The sequence below is a fragment of the Ostrinia furnacalis genome, unplaced genomic scaffold, assembly GCF_004193835.3.
Source record: "Ostrinia furnacalis isolate ACB-3 unplaced genomic scaffold, ASM419383v2 OfSCF0183, whole genome shotgun sequence".
Classification (NCBI taxonomy): Eukaryota; Metazoa; Arthropoda; class Insecta; order Lepidoptera; family Crambidae; genus Ostrinia; species Ostrinia furnacalis.
In genome coordinates, this window is record NW_021130422.1 from 706,794 (window position 1) to 724,837 (window position 18,044).

Below are 18,044 nucleotides of genomic sequence, written 5' to 3' on the forward strand. Positions count from 1 at the left end.
TTTAATTAAATAAAAGGATAAAAGCACCTTTAAACGATTAGCAATAAAGCTCGGCTTTTATCTACGATCTCAAATTAAACGCCCATATCAATCCAGTCCACATTAGCTGCAAATGGGATCTTTCTGCTCGCTAATTGACAAACCAGTTAACTCAATTCCGCGTAAAACGTCTTAGAAGAGGGATTAGGCTGGATCGTAAACGAAATTGATATGTAAGGTTGCCCTCGCGATGCGCTTGCTTAGTTTCTTTAGATCGTTGTGAGAGACTGGTAATAAAAAGTTAAGACAAAAATGTCTTCAGCCAAATGTGCTTCGTTACACAGAATGACACATAACTAACAGTTTTTCAGGACAGAATGACACAACTAATAGTTTTACATTATTTATTTAACATTGAAATAAGACAATCGTTTGAAAACAAGAAGAGAGAGAATTTTAGAATGTTCATTTATCTCGGATAAAACTTTGAAGTTCATTGTAGTACCTAACCATAAAATTGTTTTCCGTTTCAAGCTTAGGTCTACGAAACTACGAAGTTTCGTAGACTCGTAGTACCTACTGCTACGAAAATTGTTTCGTAGCATAATAAAGCTACATAAATATCTCAATTTTGAAACCGGGCCTAAACCTTCAAGTTTAAAATCTGGCTGTCCCATGTAAGCTCCAAGCAGAATCTAACCGAGAGTCATTCCCATTATTTTTATTTGCGAAGCAATCAGTGGCGCTCCTTTAGCAAACAGTTGAAATTGTCGGCGTGTTTGCGGCCAGTGTGTTTGGCTTGACAACGTGGCCCGGGGAATTATTTAAGGTTTCGAGATGAAAGGACAAGATTTGGGGCTCAAAATTGCTTAGATTCTAGACAAGAAAAAAGATTTTAAGTTAGATGTTACAGTAAATTGGCTTGTTACATAATCTACCTATTTTGAATTTTCTAGAAATCCTGTTTAATCCTCATGAAATAATATGATATCTATACTCTTAAATTACATTACCTACCTATAATGAAAATGTGCTTATTCTCACCTAATAACCATCAGCCCTTAAAGTTTTCGAATATTTCTTTTCGAATAATCAGGTTGAACAGTTTTACAGAGATTTTAAAATGTTTTGTATGTACAACACTCAAGTGAGTGACTCCTATTTCAATTAATATTTTTTTGTTTCTGGCTCGTAAATGAATAACAGCGAAAATGAATCAAAAGAACTACTCATTTCAATTAAATACTAGTCCTTCTAAGTACACTAATTAAACAAACGGCGAACAAACCTCGTCTCCATAGCGCCGCGTACTTGACTCCCAGTCAGCCAACGTCTCTTTAAAATACAGTTTTCTGATTGTACACATGTTAAAGAAGTTAATCACTAGGAGTTAGTCACTCACACACTAAGTTCACTTGACTTTGGCGATTGGCAAACGTTTTGGTGGCTACCGAAAAGTTCCTCACTGACTAAATTCACTTGACTTTAGAAATTGCCAAACATTTTGATGGCTGCTGAAATAAATACACCGCTTTGTGCACGGGATTTTTTTAACTAACTCACATGCTCGCAATGTGCGTCTAACTTCACGCTACTTTTTGCTGGATGCATCTGCAAGCTCCGCAACCTCAGATTGGAAGGATTTTCAAATTAAGAATCAATTTCAAATTAGGAACCTTTCAAAACTTAACCACAGATAAAAATTGTTTTGGTTTCTTCTGTACGAAAATTAATTGTTTGCTCATTTTTATTACTTTTTGTCTACCAGTCATCTTCTTGGATCTTTCTAATGGCGCAAGTACATTATGCGGAAAATTTTCTAAGTCGAAGCACTAGTCCGCACACCGAAGTATGGGCGAAAGCCGCGAAAGTAACCGAGATGGTTTTCACATTATTACGTCTTGGCCAATTTCCCGCATCGTGTACTTGCGCCATAAGGCTCTTGGCATTGTTTTGATACCTATTTTAATCAAGCAGGATGACAAGCGTACCTCGTGAGCTTATGCGCCTTGTGTGGACGCTCCTTTAAAAGTGTGGCTCTGGACAAGTTCCAAAGATAAACGGGACTATTCCCACCTCTCGTTCCCACCACTGCAACTCCTGTGTAGCCAGGATCTACAGCTTGACCGCTATAAAAACCCAACCAATGAAAGTCAAGTTTGTCCCGGGGGAAAGTTAAACTGTCATTGGTCCCGCAACGAAATTAATCAGAAGAACATAGGAGAAGTTCGAAATTAAGGTTCCAAAAGCTAGCATACCAATCGCTCTCTGTATGATAAGATCGCTAATTTTACTCAACCAATGAGTTCAACATAATGAATTCCTACACATGGCGGGAGAACCGCTCTCTGTGTGTTAAGATTGCTAATTTTACTCAAACAATGATAAAGTGTTCAATATATGTAATGAATTCCTACGCAGGGCGAGGGAACCGCTCTCTGTATGTTAAGATTGCTTTACTCCTCAACCAATAAGAAGTGTTCAACATAAAAAACTCCTGCGCAGGGCGAGAGTCCGGGGCCGGAGCGGCGCAACGGCGAGTGCGAGCCGTCCGACATGCCGGACGCGCCGCCCGCGCTCCCCGCGCCCCCCGCGGCCCCGCCCGACCCGCCTGCCTCCGCGCCTCCGACCACCGTGAGTAGAGCCCGGTCTGTGAGCACGTAGAATTTTGTCCAATGACCCCAAGCTGCCCATCCTTATCGCTCGCGCGTAATTATATTGTTGTCGCGACTGTGCGACGGGCGCCCGCAGTGAGTGTGCGAGCGCAACAGCAACATAATTACGCGCGAGCGATAAGGATGGGTAGCTTGGGGTCATTGGACAAAATTCTACGTGCTCGCAGACCAGACTATAGATGAACCAACGCCTGATGAAAGTTGCAAGAAGCGCCTGATCTCGGGCAATACTGGAGCTGTGAAGATTCTAGAAGGAGGCCTTAAAGCGCTGGACGCAGCCCGCTACCAACCGCGAAACATGGAAAGCATTGGGGGAGGCCTATGTTCAGCAGTAGACGTCCTATGGCTGAGATGATGATGATGATGATGCTCCACGAGATCCGCTTGCGTCCGCGCCTCCGACCACCGTGAGTAGAACAAGTGCAGGTGGACCGACGACTAATGGAAGTTGCAAGAAGCGCCTGATCTCGGGAAATACAGGAGCTGTGAAGATTCTAGAATGAGGCCTTTATCCAGCAGTTTGGTTGAAATGAAGCAGACCCCGCCCGACCCGCCTGCATCCGCGCCTCCGACCACCGTGAGTACAACAAGTGCAGGTGAACCGACGACTGACGACGTCCCGTGGGACGTCCACCCACAAGGTGGACCGACGACATCATAAAGGTAGCAGGAAAGTGCTGGACGCAGGCCGCTACCAACCGGAAAATATGGAAAGCATTGGGGAAGGCCTATGTTCAGCAGTGGACGTCCTATGGCTGAGATGATGATGATGATGAGGTGCGCTCGACCCGCCTGCATCCGCGCCTCCGACCACCGTGAGTAGAACAAGTGCAGGTGCAGGTGAACCGACGACTGACGAAAGTTGCAAGAAGCGCCTGTGGGCTGAGTGTGAGTTTACATCAAACGCGCTCACAAAAAATTTATGAAAATTTTAGTTTTTAAACCTTTCCCGCTAGGGGCGCTGTACAATCCGTCACACATTTAATGACATTTTTTGACGCGCTCACTAGTGAGCGCGTTTGATGTAAACTCACGCTAGGCCCTCTGAACGCGGGCAATACAGAAGCTGCTAAGATTCTAGGGGGAGGCCTTTATCCAGATATCCAGCAGTAGGCGTGTTTTGGTTGAAATGAAATACTCTACAATTCTTGAACAGCATAGTTTACTATTTTATAAATAATTTGACTTTGCTATTGCGGCATTTAGCAGCAGGTGTAGCACAAGATGTAGATAAATGTTTCATCATCATCATTATCATCATTTCAGCCATAGGACTTCCACTGCTGAACATAGGCCTCCCCCAATGATTTCATCCAGCGCCTTCCTGCTACCACGAATAATGATAAATGATTTGTTATAATTAATTTTAATAGTTGCCATTGGATCTTATTCTCTAACTCATTTTCAGTAGAGGCTTTGCTTATCTGTTTTACGCGCAATTAAACCTCCAAATATTTTATTCCAGAATCAAGTTTCTTGATACTTCCAAACCGATATCCAATAGACCTAAAGGTACGAAGGTCAATTCCTGTAACATAATCATTTCTCCAAACCTACACAGGGACCTATTGTTCATTACGATTCTTTTCATTTCGTTTTGACTTCGCTTTGTGGAAGCCATTGTGGGTCCAGATTACCTTTGCATATTGCATCCATCTACGAGATTCGTCCCATCTACGTTCATATTCGGGAATATATTCTTACCTCACTTTTGATTCACAAATCTTATAAGCTGTTGTAGTAGTAGGATGTAGGATTTGGAAAGGTTTTAAAATAATACAATTGAAAGTTGGAATCACCATTCAGTACCACGATTTGTGGGCAAAGAGTTTTTTTTAAATGTACATACCTAGTTACAAACATGTAATAGAATACCAGAAACATCATACAATGACGTAAAACTCTTACGAAACTCGTAAGAATCAACCACTGCATTTTGTCTGATGGGTGGAACCTGATGAACTTTACTGGAAGCTATGCTGAGTCTATGAGTGTCTATTTTCAACAGCTGGAAATACGCTTTAAATTTTTCCTTTCTTCTGGCAGCAACCACAGAAGACCAGATCGATGATAGTGTCTCTGACGCCGGAGCGGGAGCGGGAGACGTGGGCCAAGAAGGCGGAGTTCCTGCTCGCAGTCGTCGGCTTCGCGGTCGACCTGGGCAACGTCTGGCGGTTCCCGTACATCTGCTATCAGAATGGCGGCGGTGAGTTCAATGTCTTTATCAACAGATAATATGAGATACTAGCTTTCCGCCCGCGACTTCGTACGCGTGGATCCTGTTTTACCCCCTTTTCCTGAATTTTCTTTGCTATAAACCTCACGGAGCCCGAGACCTTTCCAACGAATGCAAAACCGTGGAAATCGGTTCGTGCGTTCTGGAGTTATAGCGTCAGGGAGGAAAACTCGACTTATTTTTATATAGTAGATTATGATGAATCAGTTGAGGGCTACTGGGGTAGCCCCGTCTAGAATAGGGAAATAAAGATTTTTAATTTAAATTTAGAACAAGACGTTAAGTGAGATGCTATCAAGATAACCTTGTCAATGGCAAAGTACTACTTAACACGCTCACTGCGAAACCATTTTTCGTAGACTTTCAGCCAGTGCGTATGAGGTCTTTTCGAGTCAATATTGAACTTCTTTACAGTGCGTATGAGACCTTTTCTGCCTCACAAAATATTGTTTCTAAAAATACTTTAAATATAGCTCAGAAAAGACAATATTGGCTTGAAACTTTTCTATTATAAACTTAAATAGATGTTTAACCTTAAACTAGCTTCGCCCGCAGTTATGACATTTTGGTATTGAATAAATTAAAAAAATATATATGACATCTTTTCTGCCTCATTTCGCACTAAAAGAAAGTCCAATTTGTGTCTCGACTAGGGATGNTGCTGGACGCAGGCCGCTACCAACCGGGAAACATGGAAAGCATTGGGGGAGGCCTATGTTCAGCAGTGGACGTCCTATGGCTGAGATGATGATGATGATGATGAGGCTCCACGAGACCCGCTTGCGTCCGCGCCTCCGACCACCGTGAGTAGAACAAGTGCAGGTGAACCGACGACTAATGGAAGTTGCAAGAAGCGCCTGATCTCGGGAAATACAGGAGCTGTGAAGATTCTAGAATGAGGCCTTTATCCAGCAGTTTGGTTGAAATGAAGCAGACCCCGCCCGACCCGCCTGCATCCGCGCCTCCGACCACCGTGAGTACAACAAGTGCAGGTGAACCGACGACTGACGACGTCCCGTGGGACGTCCACCCACAAGGTGGACCGACGACATCATAAAGGTAGCAGGAAAGCGCTGGACGCAGGCCGCTACCAACCGGAAAATATGGAAAGCATTGGGGAAGGCCTATGTTCAGCAGTGGACGTCCTATGGCTGAGATGATGATGATGATGAGGTGCGCTCGACCCGCCTGCATCCGCGCCTCCGACCACCGTGAGTAGAACAAGTGCAGGTGCAGGTGAACCGACGACTGACGAAAGTTGCAAGAAGCGCCTGTGGGCTGAGTGTGAGTTTACATCAAACGCGCTCACAAAAAATTTATGAAAATTTTAGTTTTTAAACCTTTCCCGCTAGGGGCGCTGTACAATCCGTCACACATTTAATGACATTTTTTGACGCGCTCACTAGTGAGCGCGTTTGATGTAAACTCACGCTAGGCCCTCTGAACGCGGGCAATACAGAAGCTGCTAAGATTCTAGGGGGAGGCCTTTATCCAGATATCCAGCAGTAGGCGTGTTTTGGTTGAAATGAAATACTCTACAATTCTTGAACAGCATAGTTTACTATTTTATAAATAATTTGACTTTGCTATTGCGGCATTTAGCAGCAGGTGTAGCACAAGATGTAGATAAATGTTTCATCATCATCATTATCATCATTTCAGCCATAGGACTTCCACTGCTGAACATAGGCCTCCCCCAATGATTTCATCCAGCGCCTTCCTGCTACCACGAATAATGATAAATGATTTGTTATAATTAATTTTAATAGTTGCCATTGGATCTTATTCTCTAACTCATTTTCAGTAGAGGCTTTGCTTATCTGTTTTACGCGCAATTAAACCTCCAAATATTTTATTCCAGAATCAAGTTTCTTGATACTTCCAAACCGATATCCAATAGACCTAAAGGTACGAAGGTCAATTCCTGTAACATAATCATTTCTCCAAACCTACACAGGGACCTATTGTTCATTACGATTCTTTTCATTTCGTTTTGACTTCGCTTTGTGGAANTGTTAAGCTAGTCATATTGTAGACTTTATAGTCCTGAAGTCTACTAACTGATGTCTGAAACTAAATTAAAACACTGCACTAGAAGCAAATAGTAATTTCCCACCACTGCAGCTTCTGCAGTTGTGATCTTGACAGTTAGGAACTGCACTCTACTGAATCCTGCCTCACCAAGGCTGCTGAAAGAATTTTAAGTGGCCCGCGGAGTTTTTATTGCACTCGTCCTGAGAGTAACTGAAATAGTAAATGTAAGTGGCCCGTTGTTAACGACTAAATACACCGTTTGGCCCGACTCTTCAAAAGACTTGCTCTAAACCAGCCAATATTGTTTCTTTTATCTGGTATCTTAACTCCTCGTCATCTCTAGGTGCCTTCCTGATCCCCTACTGCGTGATGCTGCTGTTCGGCGGGCTGCCCTTGTTTTTCATGGAGCTGGCGCTGGGACAGTACCATCGCTGCGGCTGCCTGACGCTGTGGAAGAGGATCTGTCCGGCTCTTAAAGGTTGGTGCTTTTTTAGCTCAAGTAAAAACGTGTTCTGTTTCTCTATAAGAAGTATTTTATCACTCTAATACAGAAAGTATTTAATTTTATTTAACAAAATATGAAGGTATTACAACACGTATTATGTAATTTTTCATATGTAATTTAATTTAGTACGTAACACTTCAATTATGATTATTTCAATGAAACGAAAACGTTTTATATGCTTTTAAATCGGCTTCTTATCTGTATTAAACGCCGCCAGCAATACTCGCAAATTAGTAAGACGGTGTTAAGTGATTGTCGGACTCCCCCAGGACGGCTCGTTGTATAGGGTCCGCGAAAACCTTTATTCTCTCTTCACTCGATGGGGAAATCATTGGGATTCAAACACCATCTTTGATATTTAAAAAAATCACGATTGTAATCCATACTCTTAAAATTGAAGTCGATCGTCGTAAAGTGACTGATGAAAAAACTGAAATCTTACAAAACAAAATAGACTGTTTGTTTATCTTCTTCTGTCTCTTCATTACATCGAAAATAATTCATAATAGCATTAGTCAGAAAGATTCGATTCGAGTATTTAGTAACAAACAGTTTTATACGAATGGGGGATTAACTAGGTAATTTACAAAATAATTTGATTAGGCGTAGGAGCTCGCAAATCGAGAGGCGTCGAATGAAATTAAAACTACATAAAATGAAGCTTAAATCCGATCTAACCTACCAGATTCTATTACTCCGAGATTCCATATAAAAACAAGGGGATTTTATGTACCAGGGACATCAGGAACCGACCTTTATAAATATACAGGAGGCAATGCTTTTAGCTAAAGACAAATGTTGGCCAGTGGCTTGTTAAAATGTATGAAGTCGATTGCTCTCGTACGGGTCCGCTTTGCATTGACATGCGGTCAAGTTGACTGGAAGAAATTGCTGAGGGAATTCAATGTGGTGATGTTTTCTATAGCTTTTACATTGAGTGTGTGTTTTAAAAATCACGATAACCATTTAAAAATGTTCCATTTTCATAAAACCATGGTGGTAGAGCTTTTTATAAGGACGGTCGATACCTATTTTCGAGATTTTATTTATTATTATGTCTTTTTTTCTTTTCTATCTACCGTTGCGTCATACTGAATTTGAAAAATCGCTTAATAGCTCAATTTTTCCCCTTTTTACTACTTTTGCTTTAAGTGACGGATAAAAACGACACAATAACTTATTAACTTGTACTTTTCACACACACTTAAAAACCCGAACCATCATCACGATAAGTTTTCAGTCTCTAGAATATTAAGCTCTACATTCGTAGAAACATTTTTAGTCGCCGAGTGCGCCATCGACCGACAAATCTCAAGAGCAAATGTTTGCAGCCGTCTTCATCTCCATCCAATGTCATAGGCATAGCCACAACATCTAGGCATAGACATTCAAAGGTGTTTTTAAGTCTAGATCGGGCTCGGGAGAAGTTAAAATTAACTGTCTCACGTATCATTGATTTAATTAGGAATACCTACCTGGATCATTTCGAATTTCGCATAAAATATATCTGTGATGGCTATTTTATCAAACTTTTTAGTCATTTACGTAACTCAATATTTTTTTTTCTAATAAAACGTTGAAATTGTGTTGTGCACCATCCAGTGAGCACATTTAAAAAAAATATCTTTGAGATGCCACAGAATATTTTCTTTTTTTATCCACAACGAGGAAGCTCTTGGCCTGTATCTCACCTGATCATCTGATGGTAAGTGATGATCAGGCCGAAGGTGGAAGCGAGCTTCACCCGGAATCCTCAACCACGGAGGAACTGCCTATCTTACCTCTAACTGCCGGAACACAACAATGCTGTTAACATTGTTGTTATGTGGTTAATTTTTTTCTGTCATTTACCTTTCCGATTTAATCATCCATGATTTTAAATTTAAACAAAAGAAATAATAATTTAGATCCGAAATCTTCCACTAACCTTACCCTGAGCAAAGATAGCAAAAGTACAAAAAGTTCGTGCCCCATTAGCCGTATCAGGCAGAAAGCTCCGCGGGAAGTTGTTGTGACATGATTTGACCAATCATCGCCCCTCGGAGCTTCGAGTGGACTTACAAGTTGCAACTTTTTATTATTTACTAGGGTTTTCAAGGGCCTTTGCTTTTGCATAGAACAGCTTTTTATTTAGGTAGAGGTGTTACAAACAGTTTCAACCATTTTCATTAACTATATTATAGGTATTGTAATTTTTCCCTGGACGCATTGTTTACTAACAACGCTGATATTTGTCGGTACAAAAATGATTTTGTAGAGACATAGATAAATCCATTAACTTTTCATATTAACCAGTTATTGGTGCGGTACTTTCACTGGTTACGTTAAAAGATAAGCTACGAGTTCTTTAGCTCAAGATTCGAGTAAAGTTCTGTCATTATTTTCAACTATAATACTTAGTTAGGTTAAGAAACCGATTTGATATGTTTGCGATGTTATTATTATACATAATCAAAACAAGGAAGGTTTGCATTTACTACGTCATAAATCACTTAATTTGAATATTTGTTGATAATAATGTTTGCAATAAAACTCGCAAATGTCCCGGAGTTCGCGATATCCTGCCCCATCCCGCCTTATCGTCACGCATTTTCGGAAAAAGTATCATTTCACCAATACGAATATGATATGAGATACACGGTGAGAATTTATGTCCGATTGTGTGACTTGGTTCACATGGAGATGAACTGGAGTTTTGTTATACGTATTTGATAATAGCATAGTATAGTAATGAGTATTTATACAGGGTGGAAATGATAAATGATCTCACTCGATTATTTTAGGATCAGTAACCAATTTTAAGATATCTTGTGTAGTTTTTAATATTATGTGGCTTTACTAAATGTATGGAAGCTGGAAACATTGAATTTTCGGATAGTTCCAGTTTATTCTGTAACTTATTATTGGTACCGTTTGAAAAAGCTCGTGAAGCACTTTTAGGAGCAGTAGCCAGTTTTTCGATATCTTGTATAGTTTAGAAATAATCGAATGAGATCACTGGTAGATAGGATACTTAATTTGATGAATAAATGTAATTTATTGTGCCTACTTCTATTTAGGTAATATATTCTTATCCAGAATACTTACTCCCGTATTCACAAACGATGCTTGCTTAAGTGAAGCAAATAATCGAACGCACAGCGTTGAATAGAGCTCTGTGATTGGTTCGTGTGTAAGCCTGTGTGTCCACGGCACGTGCACTGTGAGACCTCATAGTAATGTTTGTGAATACGGGCGTTAGTAAGTATTCAAGTTCCTACCTGCGCTCTCCTCTCGTGATTGAAGTCCATTTTTACCAAATTTTTCTTTCTTCTTAATATCAAACATTTCCACTTTCCAGTAGGTAATTAATAACGTTAAGCACGTAAATATTTCCATCCAAAGCTACACATGTCTCTTCTCAATCCAATTGTACTGCATAAATCGACTGCAGAAATTCAAAATTGAATTCCCCGACATGTGAATCGAGCAATCACTGTATCAAGTAACAGGGTCGACGCGACACCCGATCCAGATTGTTATCAATATACGACTCGCGCCATCTCGCGCCTAAACTAATTAGCGCCGATGCGATATCATTTGATTACCGACAGATGTCGCTGATTCGATAACAAAATGGCGCCGGCAAACGTCAAAAGTTGGCGCGAAGTTTGCTCTTGAATTTGCCGCCTCGGTTTGATTAATTTGATTTTGAACGTTTGGAAATTTATTGTGAGGGAAATGTTTGAATGCGTTTCTGACTTATTTAAAGCGGCGGCACGGAAAATCGAGTTAGCTTTCTAGTTGGCGGGGAATAATACGGTATGGTTATTATTTGGGTTAAGATGTTGCATAAAAAGATGAGGGCTTCTGCTTAACTGAATGATTAATAGATAATGCTTCCGAAATCAACTTCCTCGTAAACGTAGGTACAAATATTAGTTAGTCGTCTATTCGACATCAATTTCGACACTCTTAGTTACATCTTAAGTTTTTTTAAGCGAATATCGGCACATCAAGCTACACACTAAGACATCTTATGTGTTGTTTCCTGTTGTACGTACTCAGTCAAATATCAACCTTTACTGCTACAGAATTAGACTCAATTTTAATTATCAATCAATCATAATCAATATTTAATCCGTCAGATGATACACAGCTGAACTTTATATTGTTTGGTACCAGGCGTCGGCTACGCCATCTGCATGATCGACATCTACATGGGCATGTACTACAACACCATCATCGGCTGGGCGGTGTACTACCTGATCGCGTCCCTAGCTTCCATCAACTCCGTGCTGCCGTGGACCAGCTGCGACAACGAGTGGAACACCCCCCTCTGTACCCCTGTCACGGAACGACAGATCCATGCCAATGCTTCTACACCAGCTAAGGAGTTCTTCGAGTAAGTTATGCTAATATACTCCTAACTTCACGAATTATTTGACATGGTAATGAATGAATAATTTCTTATTTTTATTCTTATTCTTAGGGCGTACTTTCATAAAAAGTTAGCCTAGGCGTAGACCATCGATTTTTCGTCGGCCGATAGTTTATTCGGGCAGTTGATCAGTATGGGCATCTATGGAAGTGCGCACATTACACCGATTTGATTTGGCCGATTCTTTATACAATTTAAAATCGGGCACAACTATCGGCCAACTAAAAATCGGTGGTCTGCGCCTAGTCCTAATCTAAATATTAATATAATTAATAGTTAAAAAATGTACTTATTTTTCAAATTGTTTATTAAAAGTGTAATAAAAGTTTCCAGTTTCTGCATTAAGATTCAGTTTATTATATTTAGAGTGTTCTTTTCTAAAATGATACATATCGATTAAAGTGCATTGATTCTTCTGCGCTCACTCATTTCCGTGTTTCCGATTCCCTATAGCTTTGAAATATTGCAAAAATCATAACTGTGTCGCACTTTACACTGATGCATAAATATTTTTCACCAGGCGCAATGTCCTAGAGCAACATAGGTCGAACGGACTGTCTGACATGGGGCCCATCAAACCATCCTTAGCCTTGTGCGTGGTTGGAGTTTTCGTCCTCGTCTACTTCTCTCTTTGGAAGGGCGTCAGGAGCACCGGCAAGGTATGTTTCATCTTAGGAATCTTCATGGGATATCAGATCTCTTGGTATGTCGTGTATTTCTATTTAATTTGTTTTCGTAGGTTGTATGGGTGACGGCTCTTGCGCCATATGCGGTCTTATTGATTCTTCTTGCGAGGGGTGTCACGTTACCAGGAGCAACTGAAGGCATCAGATACTATCTAACACCAGAGTGGCACAAACTTCTGAATTCCAAGGTATGGTAACAAGACATTTACCAAATTCAATATATCTACAATTACTATAATTTGTTCTTTATAAACCAGGTATGGATAGACGCAGCTTCTCAAATCTTCTTCTCGTTGGGTCCCGGGTTCGGAACCCTTCTAGCACTGTCGAGCTATAACAAGTTTAACAACAACTGCTACCGAGACGCCCTCATCACCTCTTCCATCAACTGCCTCACCAGTTTTCTAGCTGGATTCGTCATTTTCTCCGTTTTAGGGTAAGTCACGTATATTATTTTTGTAGAGTCTTTATTACTATCCCATAGTAATATTTTGTTACTCGTAGATGTTAGCTGAAGAATATCCTAGACCAGGTGTCGGTATTAAACATGGAAGATTACATTAAATATACTCGTACGTTACGTCACAAACTAACACACAGGTTGGCAGCAGGGAATGATGGATTTGATCCTCCGTGTTATGTTAATGACGTAGAATTACGAATAACGTATACGTAAATGAATATAAAATAGGTTTTCAATTCAAAATACCAGTGTGAACTTACCAACACAGTAACTTCATAACTTCATTGCCATTTTCGTCGTACCCAGTTACATGGCGCACGTCCAAAACAAAAGCATCGAAGAAGTCGGCCTCGAAGGACCAGGGCTGGTGTTTATCGTGTACCCAGAAGCCATCGCTACCATGACCGGGTCCGTGTTCTGGGCCATCATCTTCTTCCTCATGCTCATCACGCTTGGACTGGACAGCACGTTTGGTGGTAAGGATGACTAAAGACTGCTGATAAATCAAATGTAGAGACAATTATTTGGAGATTATGTTCTTTAAAGATTAATAATGTAGGAAAATCGGTAATACTGATTTGTGTAAATAAAATCAAAAGAATTTGACCTCTTACAGCACTATTGACTGATTAGTTCATTCACTTCGAATCTAGGAAGACTTTTTAATATCAGATTTTTACTTTAAACTCGTACACTAACTACGTACGAAAAGATTATAGTTACATTTCACAAAATACCTTCGCACCTAGTGTTCTAGTAACTTAACTTATTTTTCTCTCTATATTATCTTTAAAATAGGGAATAGTTTTATCCTATTTATAACTTGTAGGACTAGAAGCAGTGACGACAGCGCTCTGCGACGAGTACCCGAGGATATTAGGTCGGCACCGGGAGCTGTTCGTGGCGGGACTCTGTCTCTTCATCTACATCTGTGCTCTACCTACCACTACCTACGTAAGTAAGCCTTAAGCCTGCCGTTTTGGCTTGTAGAGATCCCAAGAACAATATCCACAGGCCACTGTAGAACTCTCCATTGTATTTTCTGCAGTCAGTCGTGTTCCTAACATACATATATCAAGTCCTGTATCAAGGCCTCATTATGTAAGCGGGGTTAGGCTGTAAAGGACTATATCTGAAAGTACAGAGTAAGTCTTAAGTTTGTCTGCTTCAACATAAAATGTGATCATTCGCGGCTGTACGTTCAATTCAGGAAGTCAAGCGTCACCAACTCTTTTAAAATAGCTATAGTATACGAATTAATGCCGTATTTGAATGAAACAGCCCTTTATTGAAGGGAGAGACGGGATAAATCAACACTCTGGTTTGCCAGTTTTATTAAATGTATTGATGGTCGAAAATCTGCCAGTCTAACAATACAAAGTCCCAAATCACATTGATCCTGGAAGCTTGCAATTGGTTTTTATTGTAGCAATATATGCATTCTGTGGCAAGCAGGTTTACATAGGCTCTAAACTTCCAAAGTATCTAATTAGGTATACACAGATAGTAAAATTAGAACTAACAACTTTTCAGCAATATCTGTAAAAAAAGGAAACTATTCAAAACTCGAAAGTGTAGAAATATTGTACCTTATTCGCTTCTCGATCCAACAAATAAAAGTATAAGAACAAGATTCATGCCAGTCCATCCTCCCGCTAAACACCTCGTCGTTACTCGCCGTCCGTTATCGGGAGCTTCGCTGCATAATTCAACACTACCCTCGGCATGAGTGACGAGACCGAGTGATAGTGTGATTCATTTACCTCGATTTTTCGCTCACTCACCAGATAAATCTTGGGGAGTTTATGAACGGTTGGGGGATGCTTTGTTTTAATTTTGGGTTGGAATTGATTGCGTAGTTTCAATTGGAGTTGGAAAAAGTAAGGGTATAAAGTGTGACGTAAATGATATTAAAAATAAGAAACCATCTTTGATTTCGATCTTGTAAACACAAATGCACCGTGACTTCCTGAAACTCTTTTGAAGAACATTAAGATAATACTTTTCTATATCGATGACTGTCTACCAAATCTTCTAACCGACATAACAAGATCTGAAGAACATGGATTTGGAACTCGCCACCACTAGACTATTGAGGTAAAGCCACTCACGTAACACAAGGATATTTAGCTTATAGTAAGGGATTAATATCAAACAGAGAACGGGCAGCAGCGCTCTCTAAAAAACATCAATCTTTTAAACTGCCTTCTTCAACCCGCCAGCCAAGCGTGGGGATTATGGCAAAACCTTCCACTATAGTAGAGGAGGCTCGTAGTCGTAGTGAAAGGGCTGTTGATCATGATAATGATGATGAGGGGTTAACATATCTCTAACTCTAGAAGTATTAACGATCTAGTACCAATGGTACCATGACCCCTAGGTCTTATACCAATATTCCCACAGGGCGGGGTATACCTGGTGGACTTCCTGAACGTGTACGGGCCGGGGCTGGCGATTCTCTTCGTGGTGTTCGCGGAGGCGGCCGGGGTCTGCTGGGTGTATGGGGTCGACCGCTTCTCAGCCGACGTCAAGAGCATGCTGGGTCACTCCCCGGGGTGGTTCTGGCGCGCTTGCTGGTCTTACATCAGGTAAGATGGCGCCTTAGGTGATTCCTAGGATTGACGTCGACAACCCAAATTGTGAAACAATAATTACCTATTGTTACCAGAAAAGGAGAGCCTTACATTTACTAGTAAGTAATGACTTCGTCGTACAGTTTTTAATAAGTACGATTTTTGGCCGGAGAATTATTAAGGATTTCATACTTCAGAGAGTAAATTAAGCTATCGGTTGAGCAATATTGCAATATTGGTGGTACACAAAGAGCAGCATCTTAGGTTACCTTTATTGAGAAGCGATGAAAGATGATTCGCTACGGTTCTGTTAGGTTAAAAGACAGTGCAGGCTTTGAAAAAGCTGGCTTCTGTTAACTTGCTGTGTTCTTCTAATAAGTAAAATCTGTGTTAAAAAAGCTGCATAAATACAAAAGTAATGCATTATAAATAATGTCCAATCAATAATTTTGGGCGTGACCTACCCACTCTTAGGCCCGTATTCACAAACATTACTATGAGATCTCACAGTGCGCGTGGACGCACAGGGTCACACATGAACCGTTCGATTTGCTGCTTCACTTAAGCAAACATCGTTTATAAATACGTTCGTTCATACTTTCTCGACCGGTAACACTTTTTCCACCTCCAGCCCAGTATTTCTGCTGGTCCTCTTCGTGTTCTCCCTACTGTCCCATGAGGACATGCTGGGCGCCGGAGACTACGTGTACCCGCAGTGGTCCATCACCGTCGGCTGGATCATGACCGGCACCACCGTGTCCTGCATACCGCTCTACATTGTCTACAAGTTCCTGATCACGCCTGGCAGCTTTATGGAGGTGAGTGATAAAATAAATACAAACTCAGTCTACGTTGTAAGGAGAGATCCTTGCAACACTGGCTTTCAGCTATGCCCAATTCTCTAAGATTTTGAGCGAGAATAAAGTTATGAGGGCTTAAGAAATAAGTGATCTGATGATGCATTTGCAATTTCCAAACCCGTACCATAAATTCGCTTTTTTTTTTCTTTTTTTATCCACGTTTCGTTGCCGTTGACACTCGACTGAAAAGGGATCTTAAGGCTTTACCAACCTGAAGATCTTACAGAGTTCTAGGAGTATCTAATTTTTATACCAGTTGTAACAGCGATTACTATGGAATTTCCTAACATGACATCCCAAGTAATATTATTGCTTTGATTAGTATTTTCTTGATGATAAAGAGATTTTTAGGGAAAAACTTTCAAGGGATATTGTCCATTTCAAAATGGTGTTGTCGTAGTGAGTATACCTACCAAAATGTTCTCCCCACAGAGAATAAGAACAATCAAACGCCCGGAGGTGACGTCGATACCGCCGGTGGATACCACTCTCTGCAGCCTGTGACCTACCAGCGTCCATGGGTACACCACCACTCCTCGGGAGACCAAGCCTCCAGCCATCGAATGGCTGGTTTAGTTCGAATATACTGGACCAGCTATCCAGTAGCGGTTCTAGAGATGAATAAATATAGATTTGATTCTCCTATCTAGGAAAAGGGCAATTCATCTTTCGGTATATCGCTGCTGATACATGTATAGCTTACAAAACAAACTATTCAATATTCTATGCGTTACAGTTCCTAGTTAAAGAAAAACTGTAATAGTTTTAATATTTATCGCCATATAGATCTAGGAAAGTTTAATAACGTGACAATATAATTATACTGTATTCTTAAACATATAACTCGTAGATGATTAAGACAAATTGAAATCGTGTAGACATTAGCAATAATTCATCTAAATATTAGTTGTTCAATGTAGAGATTTGCAATCTACATCTGTGCAAGGTAGTATAATAATAATAATATTATTAAACATGACAATATGTCTTGGCATTAACTTATAGATTGTAGAATTGCTTGCATTTTATCTATTTCTTGCAAGTAGATATCATATTACTAATCTCTTATATGTAAATAAGTAACTATTGTAAAAGATAAAACATTTGACTCTCTTATATTTACCGTAACATTTAAGTACAAGTTTGAAACATATATAAACTTACTGCAAGTAGATAATAATGTAATACAACGAAAAATATATAACGGGAACATAGCTGTAATTAGATTAAGCCACGTACATATACGAGTGTTGTAAATAATAAATAAATATATTGCTGGACAGACTATAAAATATATCTACGAAATGAATATTATTGTTTATTCTTTACCAAATATAAAATAAATGGGTAGGATCACAATATTTAATTTATATACGTATTGTGCTAAGCAAACCTCATTTAAATAAGTATATTGTATATTTTAAATTGTAAACTTTTCTGTATTCCAGGGCAATGAATACAGAATTGTTGCGATAATATTTAATCATAATATCTGTAAATCAATATCATATAACGATGTGAGGCTATGAGTTTCATGGGAACATATAGCGACTATTACATAGTGGATTTTAAATATTGTCAACGTTTAGTCGTGTGCATATGCCAAGCTTTTA

At 40.0% G+C, this 18,044-nt stretch overlaps 1 protein-coding gene across 1 annotated transcript; it reads left to right on the forward strand.

Moving 5' to 3' along the window:
* The first annotated feature begins 2,520 nt into the window (after window positions 1-2,520).
* On the forward strand, window positions 2,521-16,984 carry Sert (serotonin transporter). Its single transcript, XM_028305827.1, has 12 exons — window positions 2,521-2,613; window positions 4,701-4,860; window positions 7,268-7,402; window positions 11,594-11,813; window positions 12,370-12,508; window positions 12,589-12,723; window positions 12,793-12,971; window positions 13,305-13,474; window positions 13,828-13,952; window positions 15,402-15,586; window positions 16,203-16,389; window positions 16,864-16,984. Exons 1-12 carry the CDS (start codon window positions 2,536-2,538, stop codon window positions 16,933-16,935), a joined length of 1,785 nt encoding a protein of 594 aa, XP_028161628.1. The 5' UTR covers window positions 2,521-2,535; the 3' UTR covers window positions 16,936-16,984.
* The last annotated feature ends 1,060 nt before the right edge of the window (window positions 16,985-18,044 follow it).

Coding starts and splice junctions, on each gene's coding strand:
- Sert (XM_028305827.1), top strand. CDS start 2,536: ATGCCGGACGCGCCGCCCGCGCTCCCCGCGCCCCCCGCGGCCCCGCCC. Junction 11,814..12,369: donor CCAGCTAAGGAGTTCTTCGA/GTAAGTTATGCT, acceptor ATTTTTCACCAG/GCGCAATGTCCTAGAGCAAC. Junction 12,509..12,588: donor GCGTCAGGAGCACCGGCAAG/GTATGTTTCATC, acceptor TTGTTTTCGTAG/GTTGTATGGGTGACGGCTCT.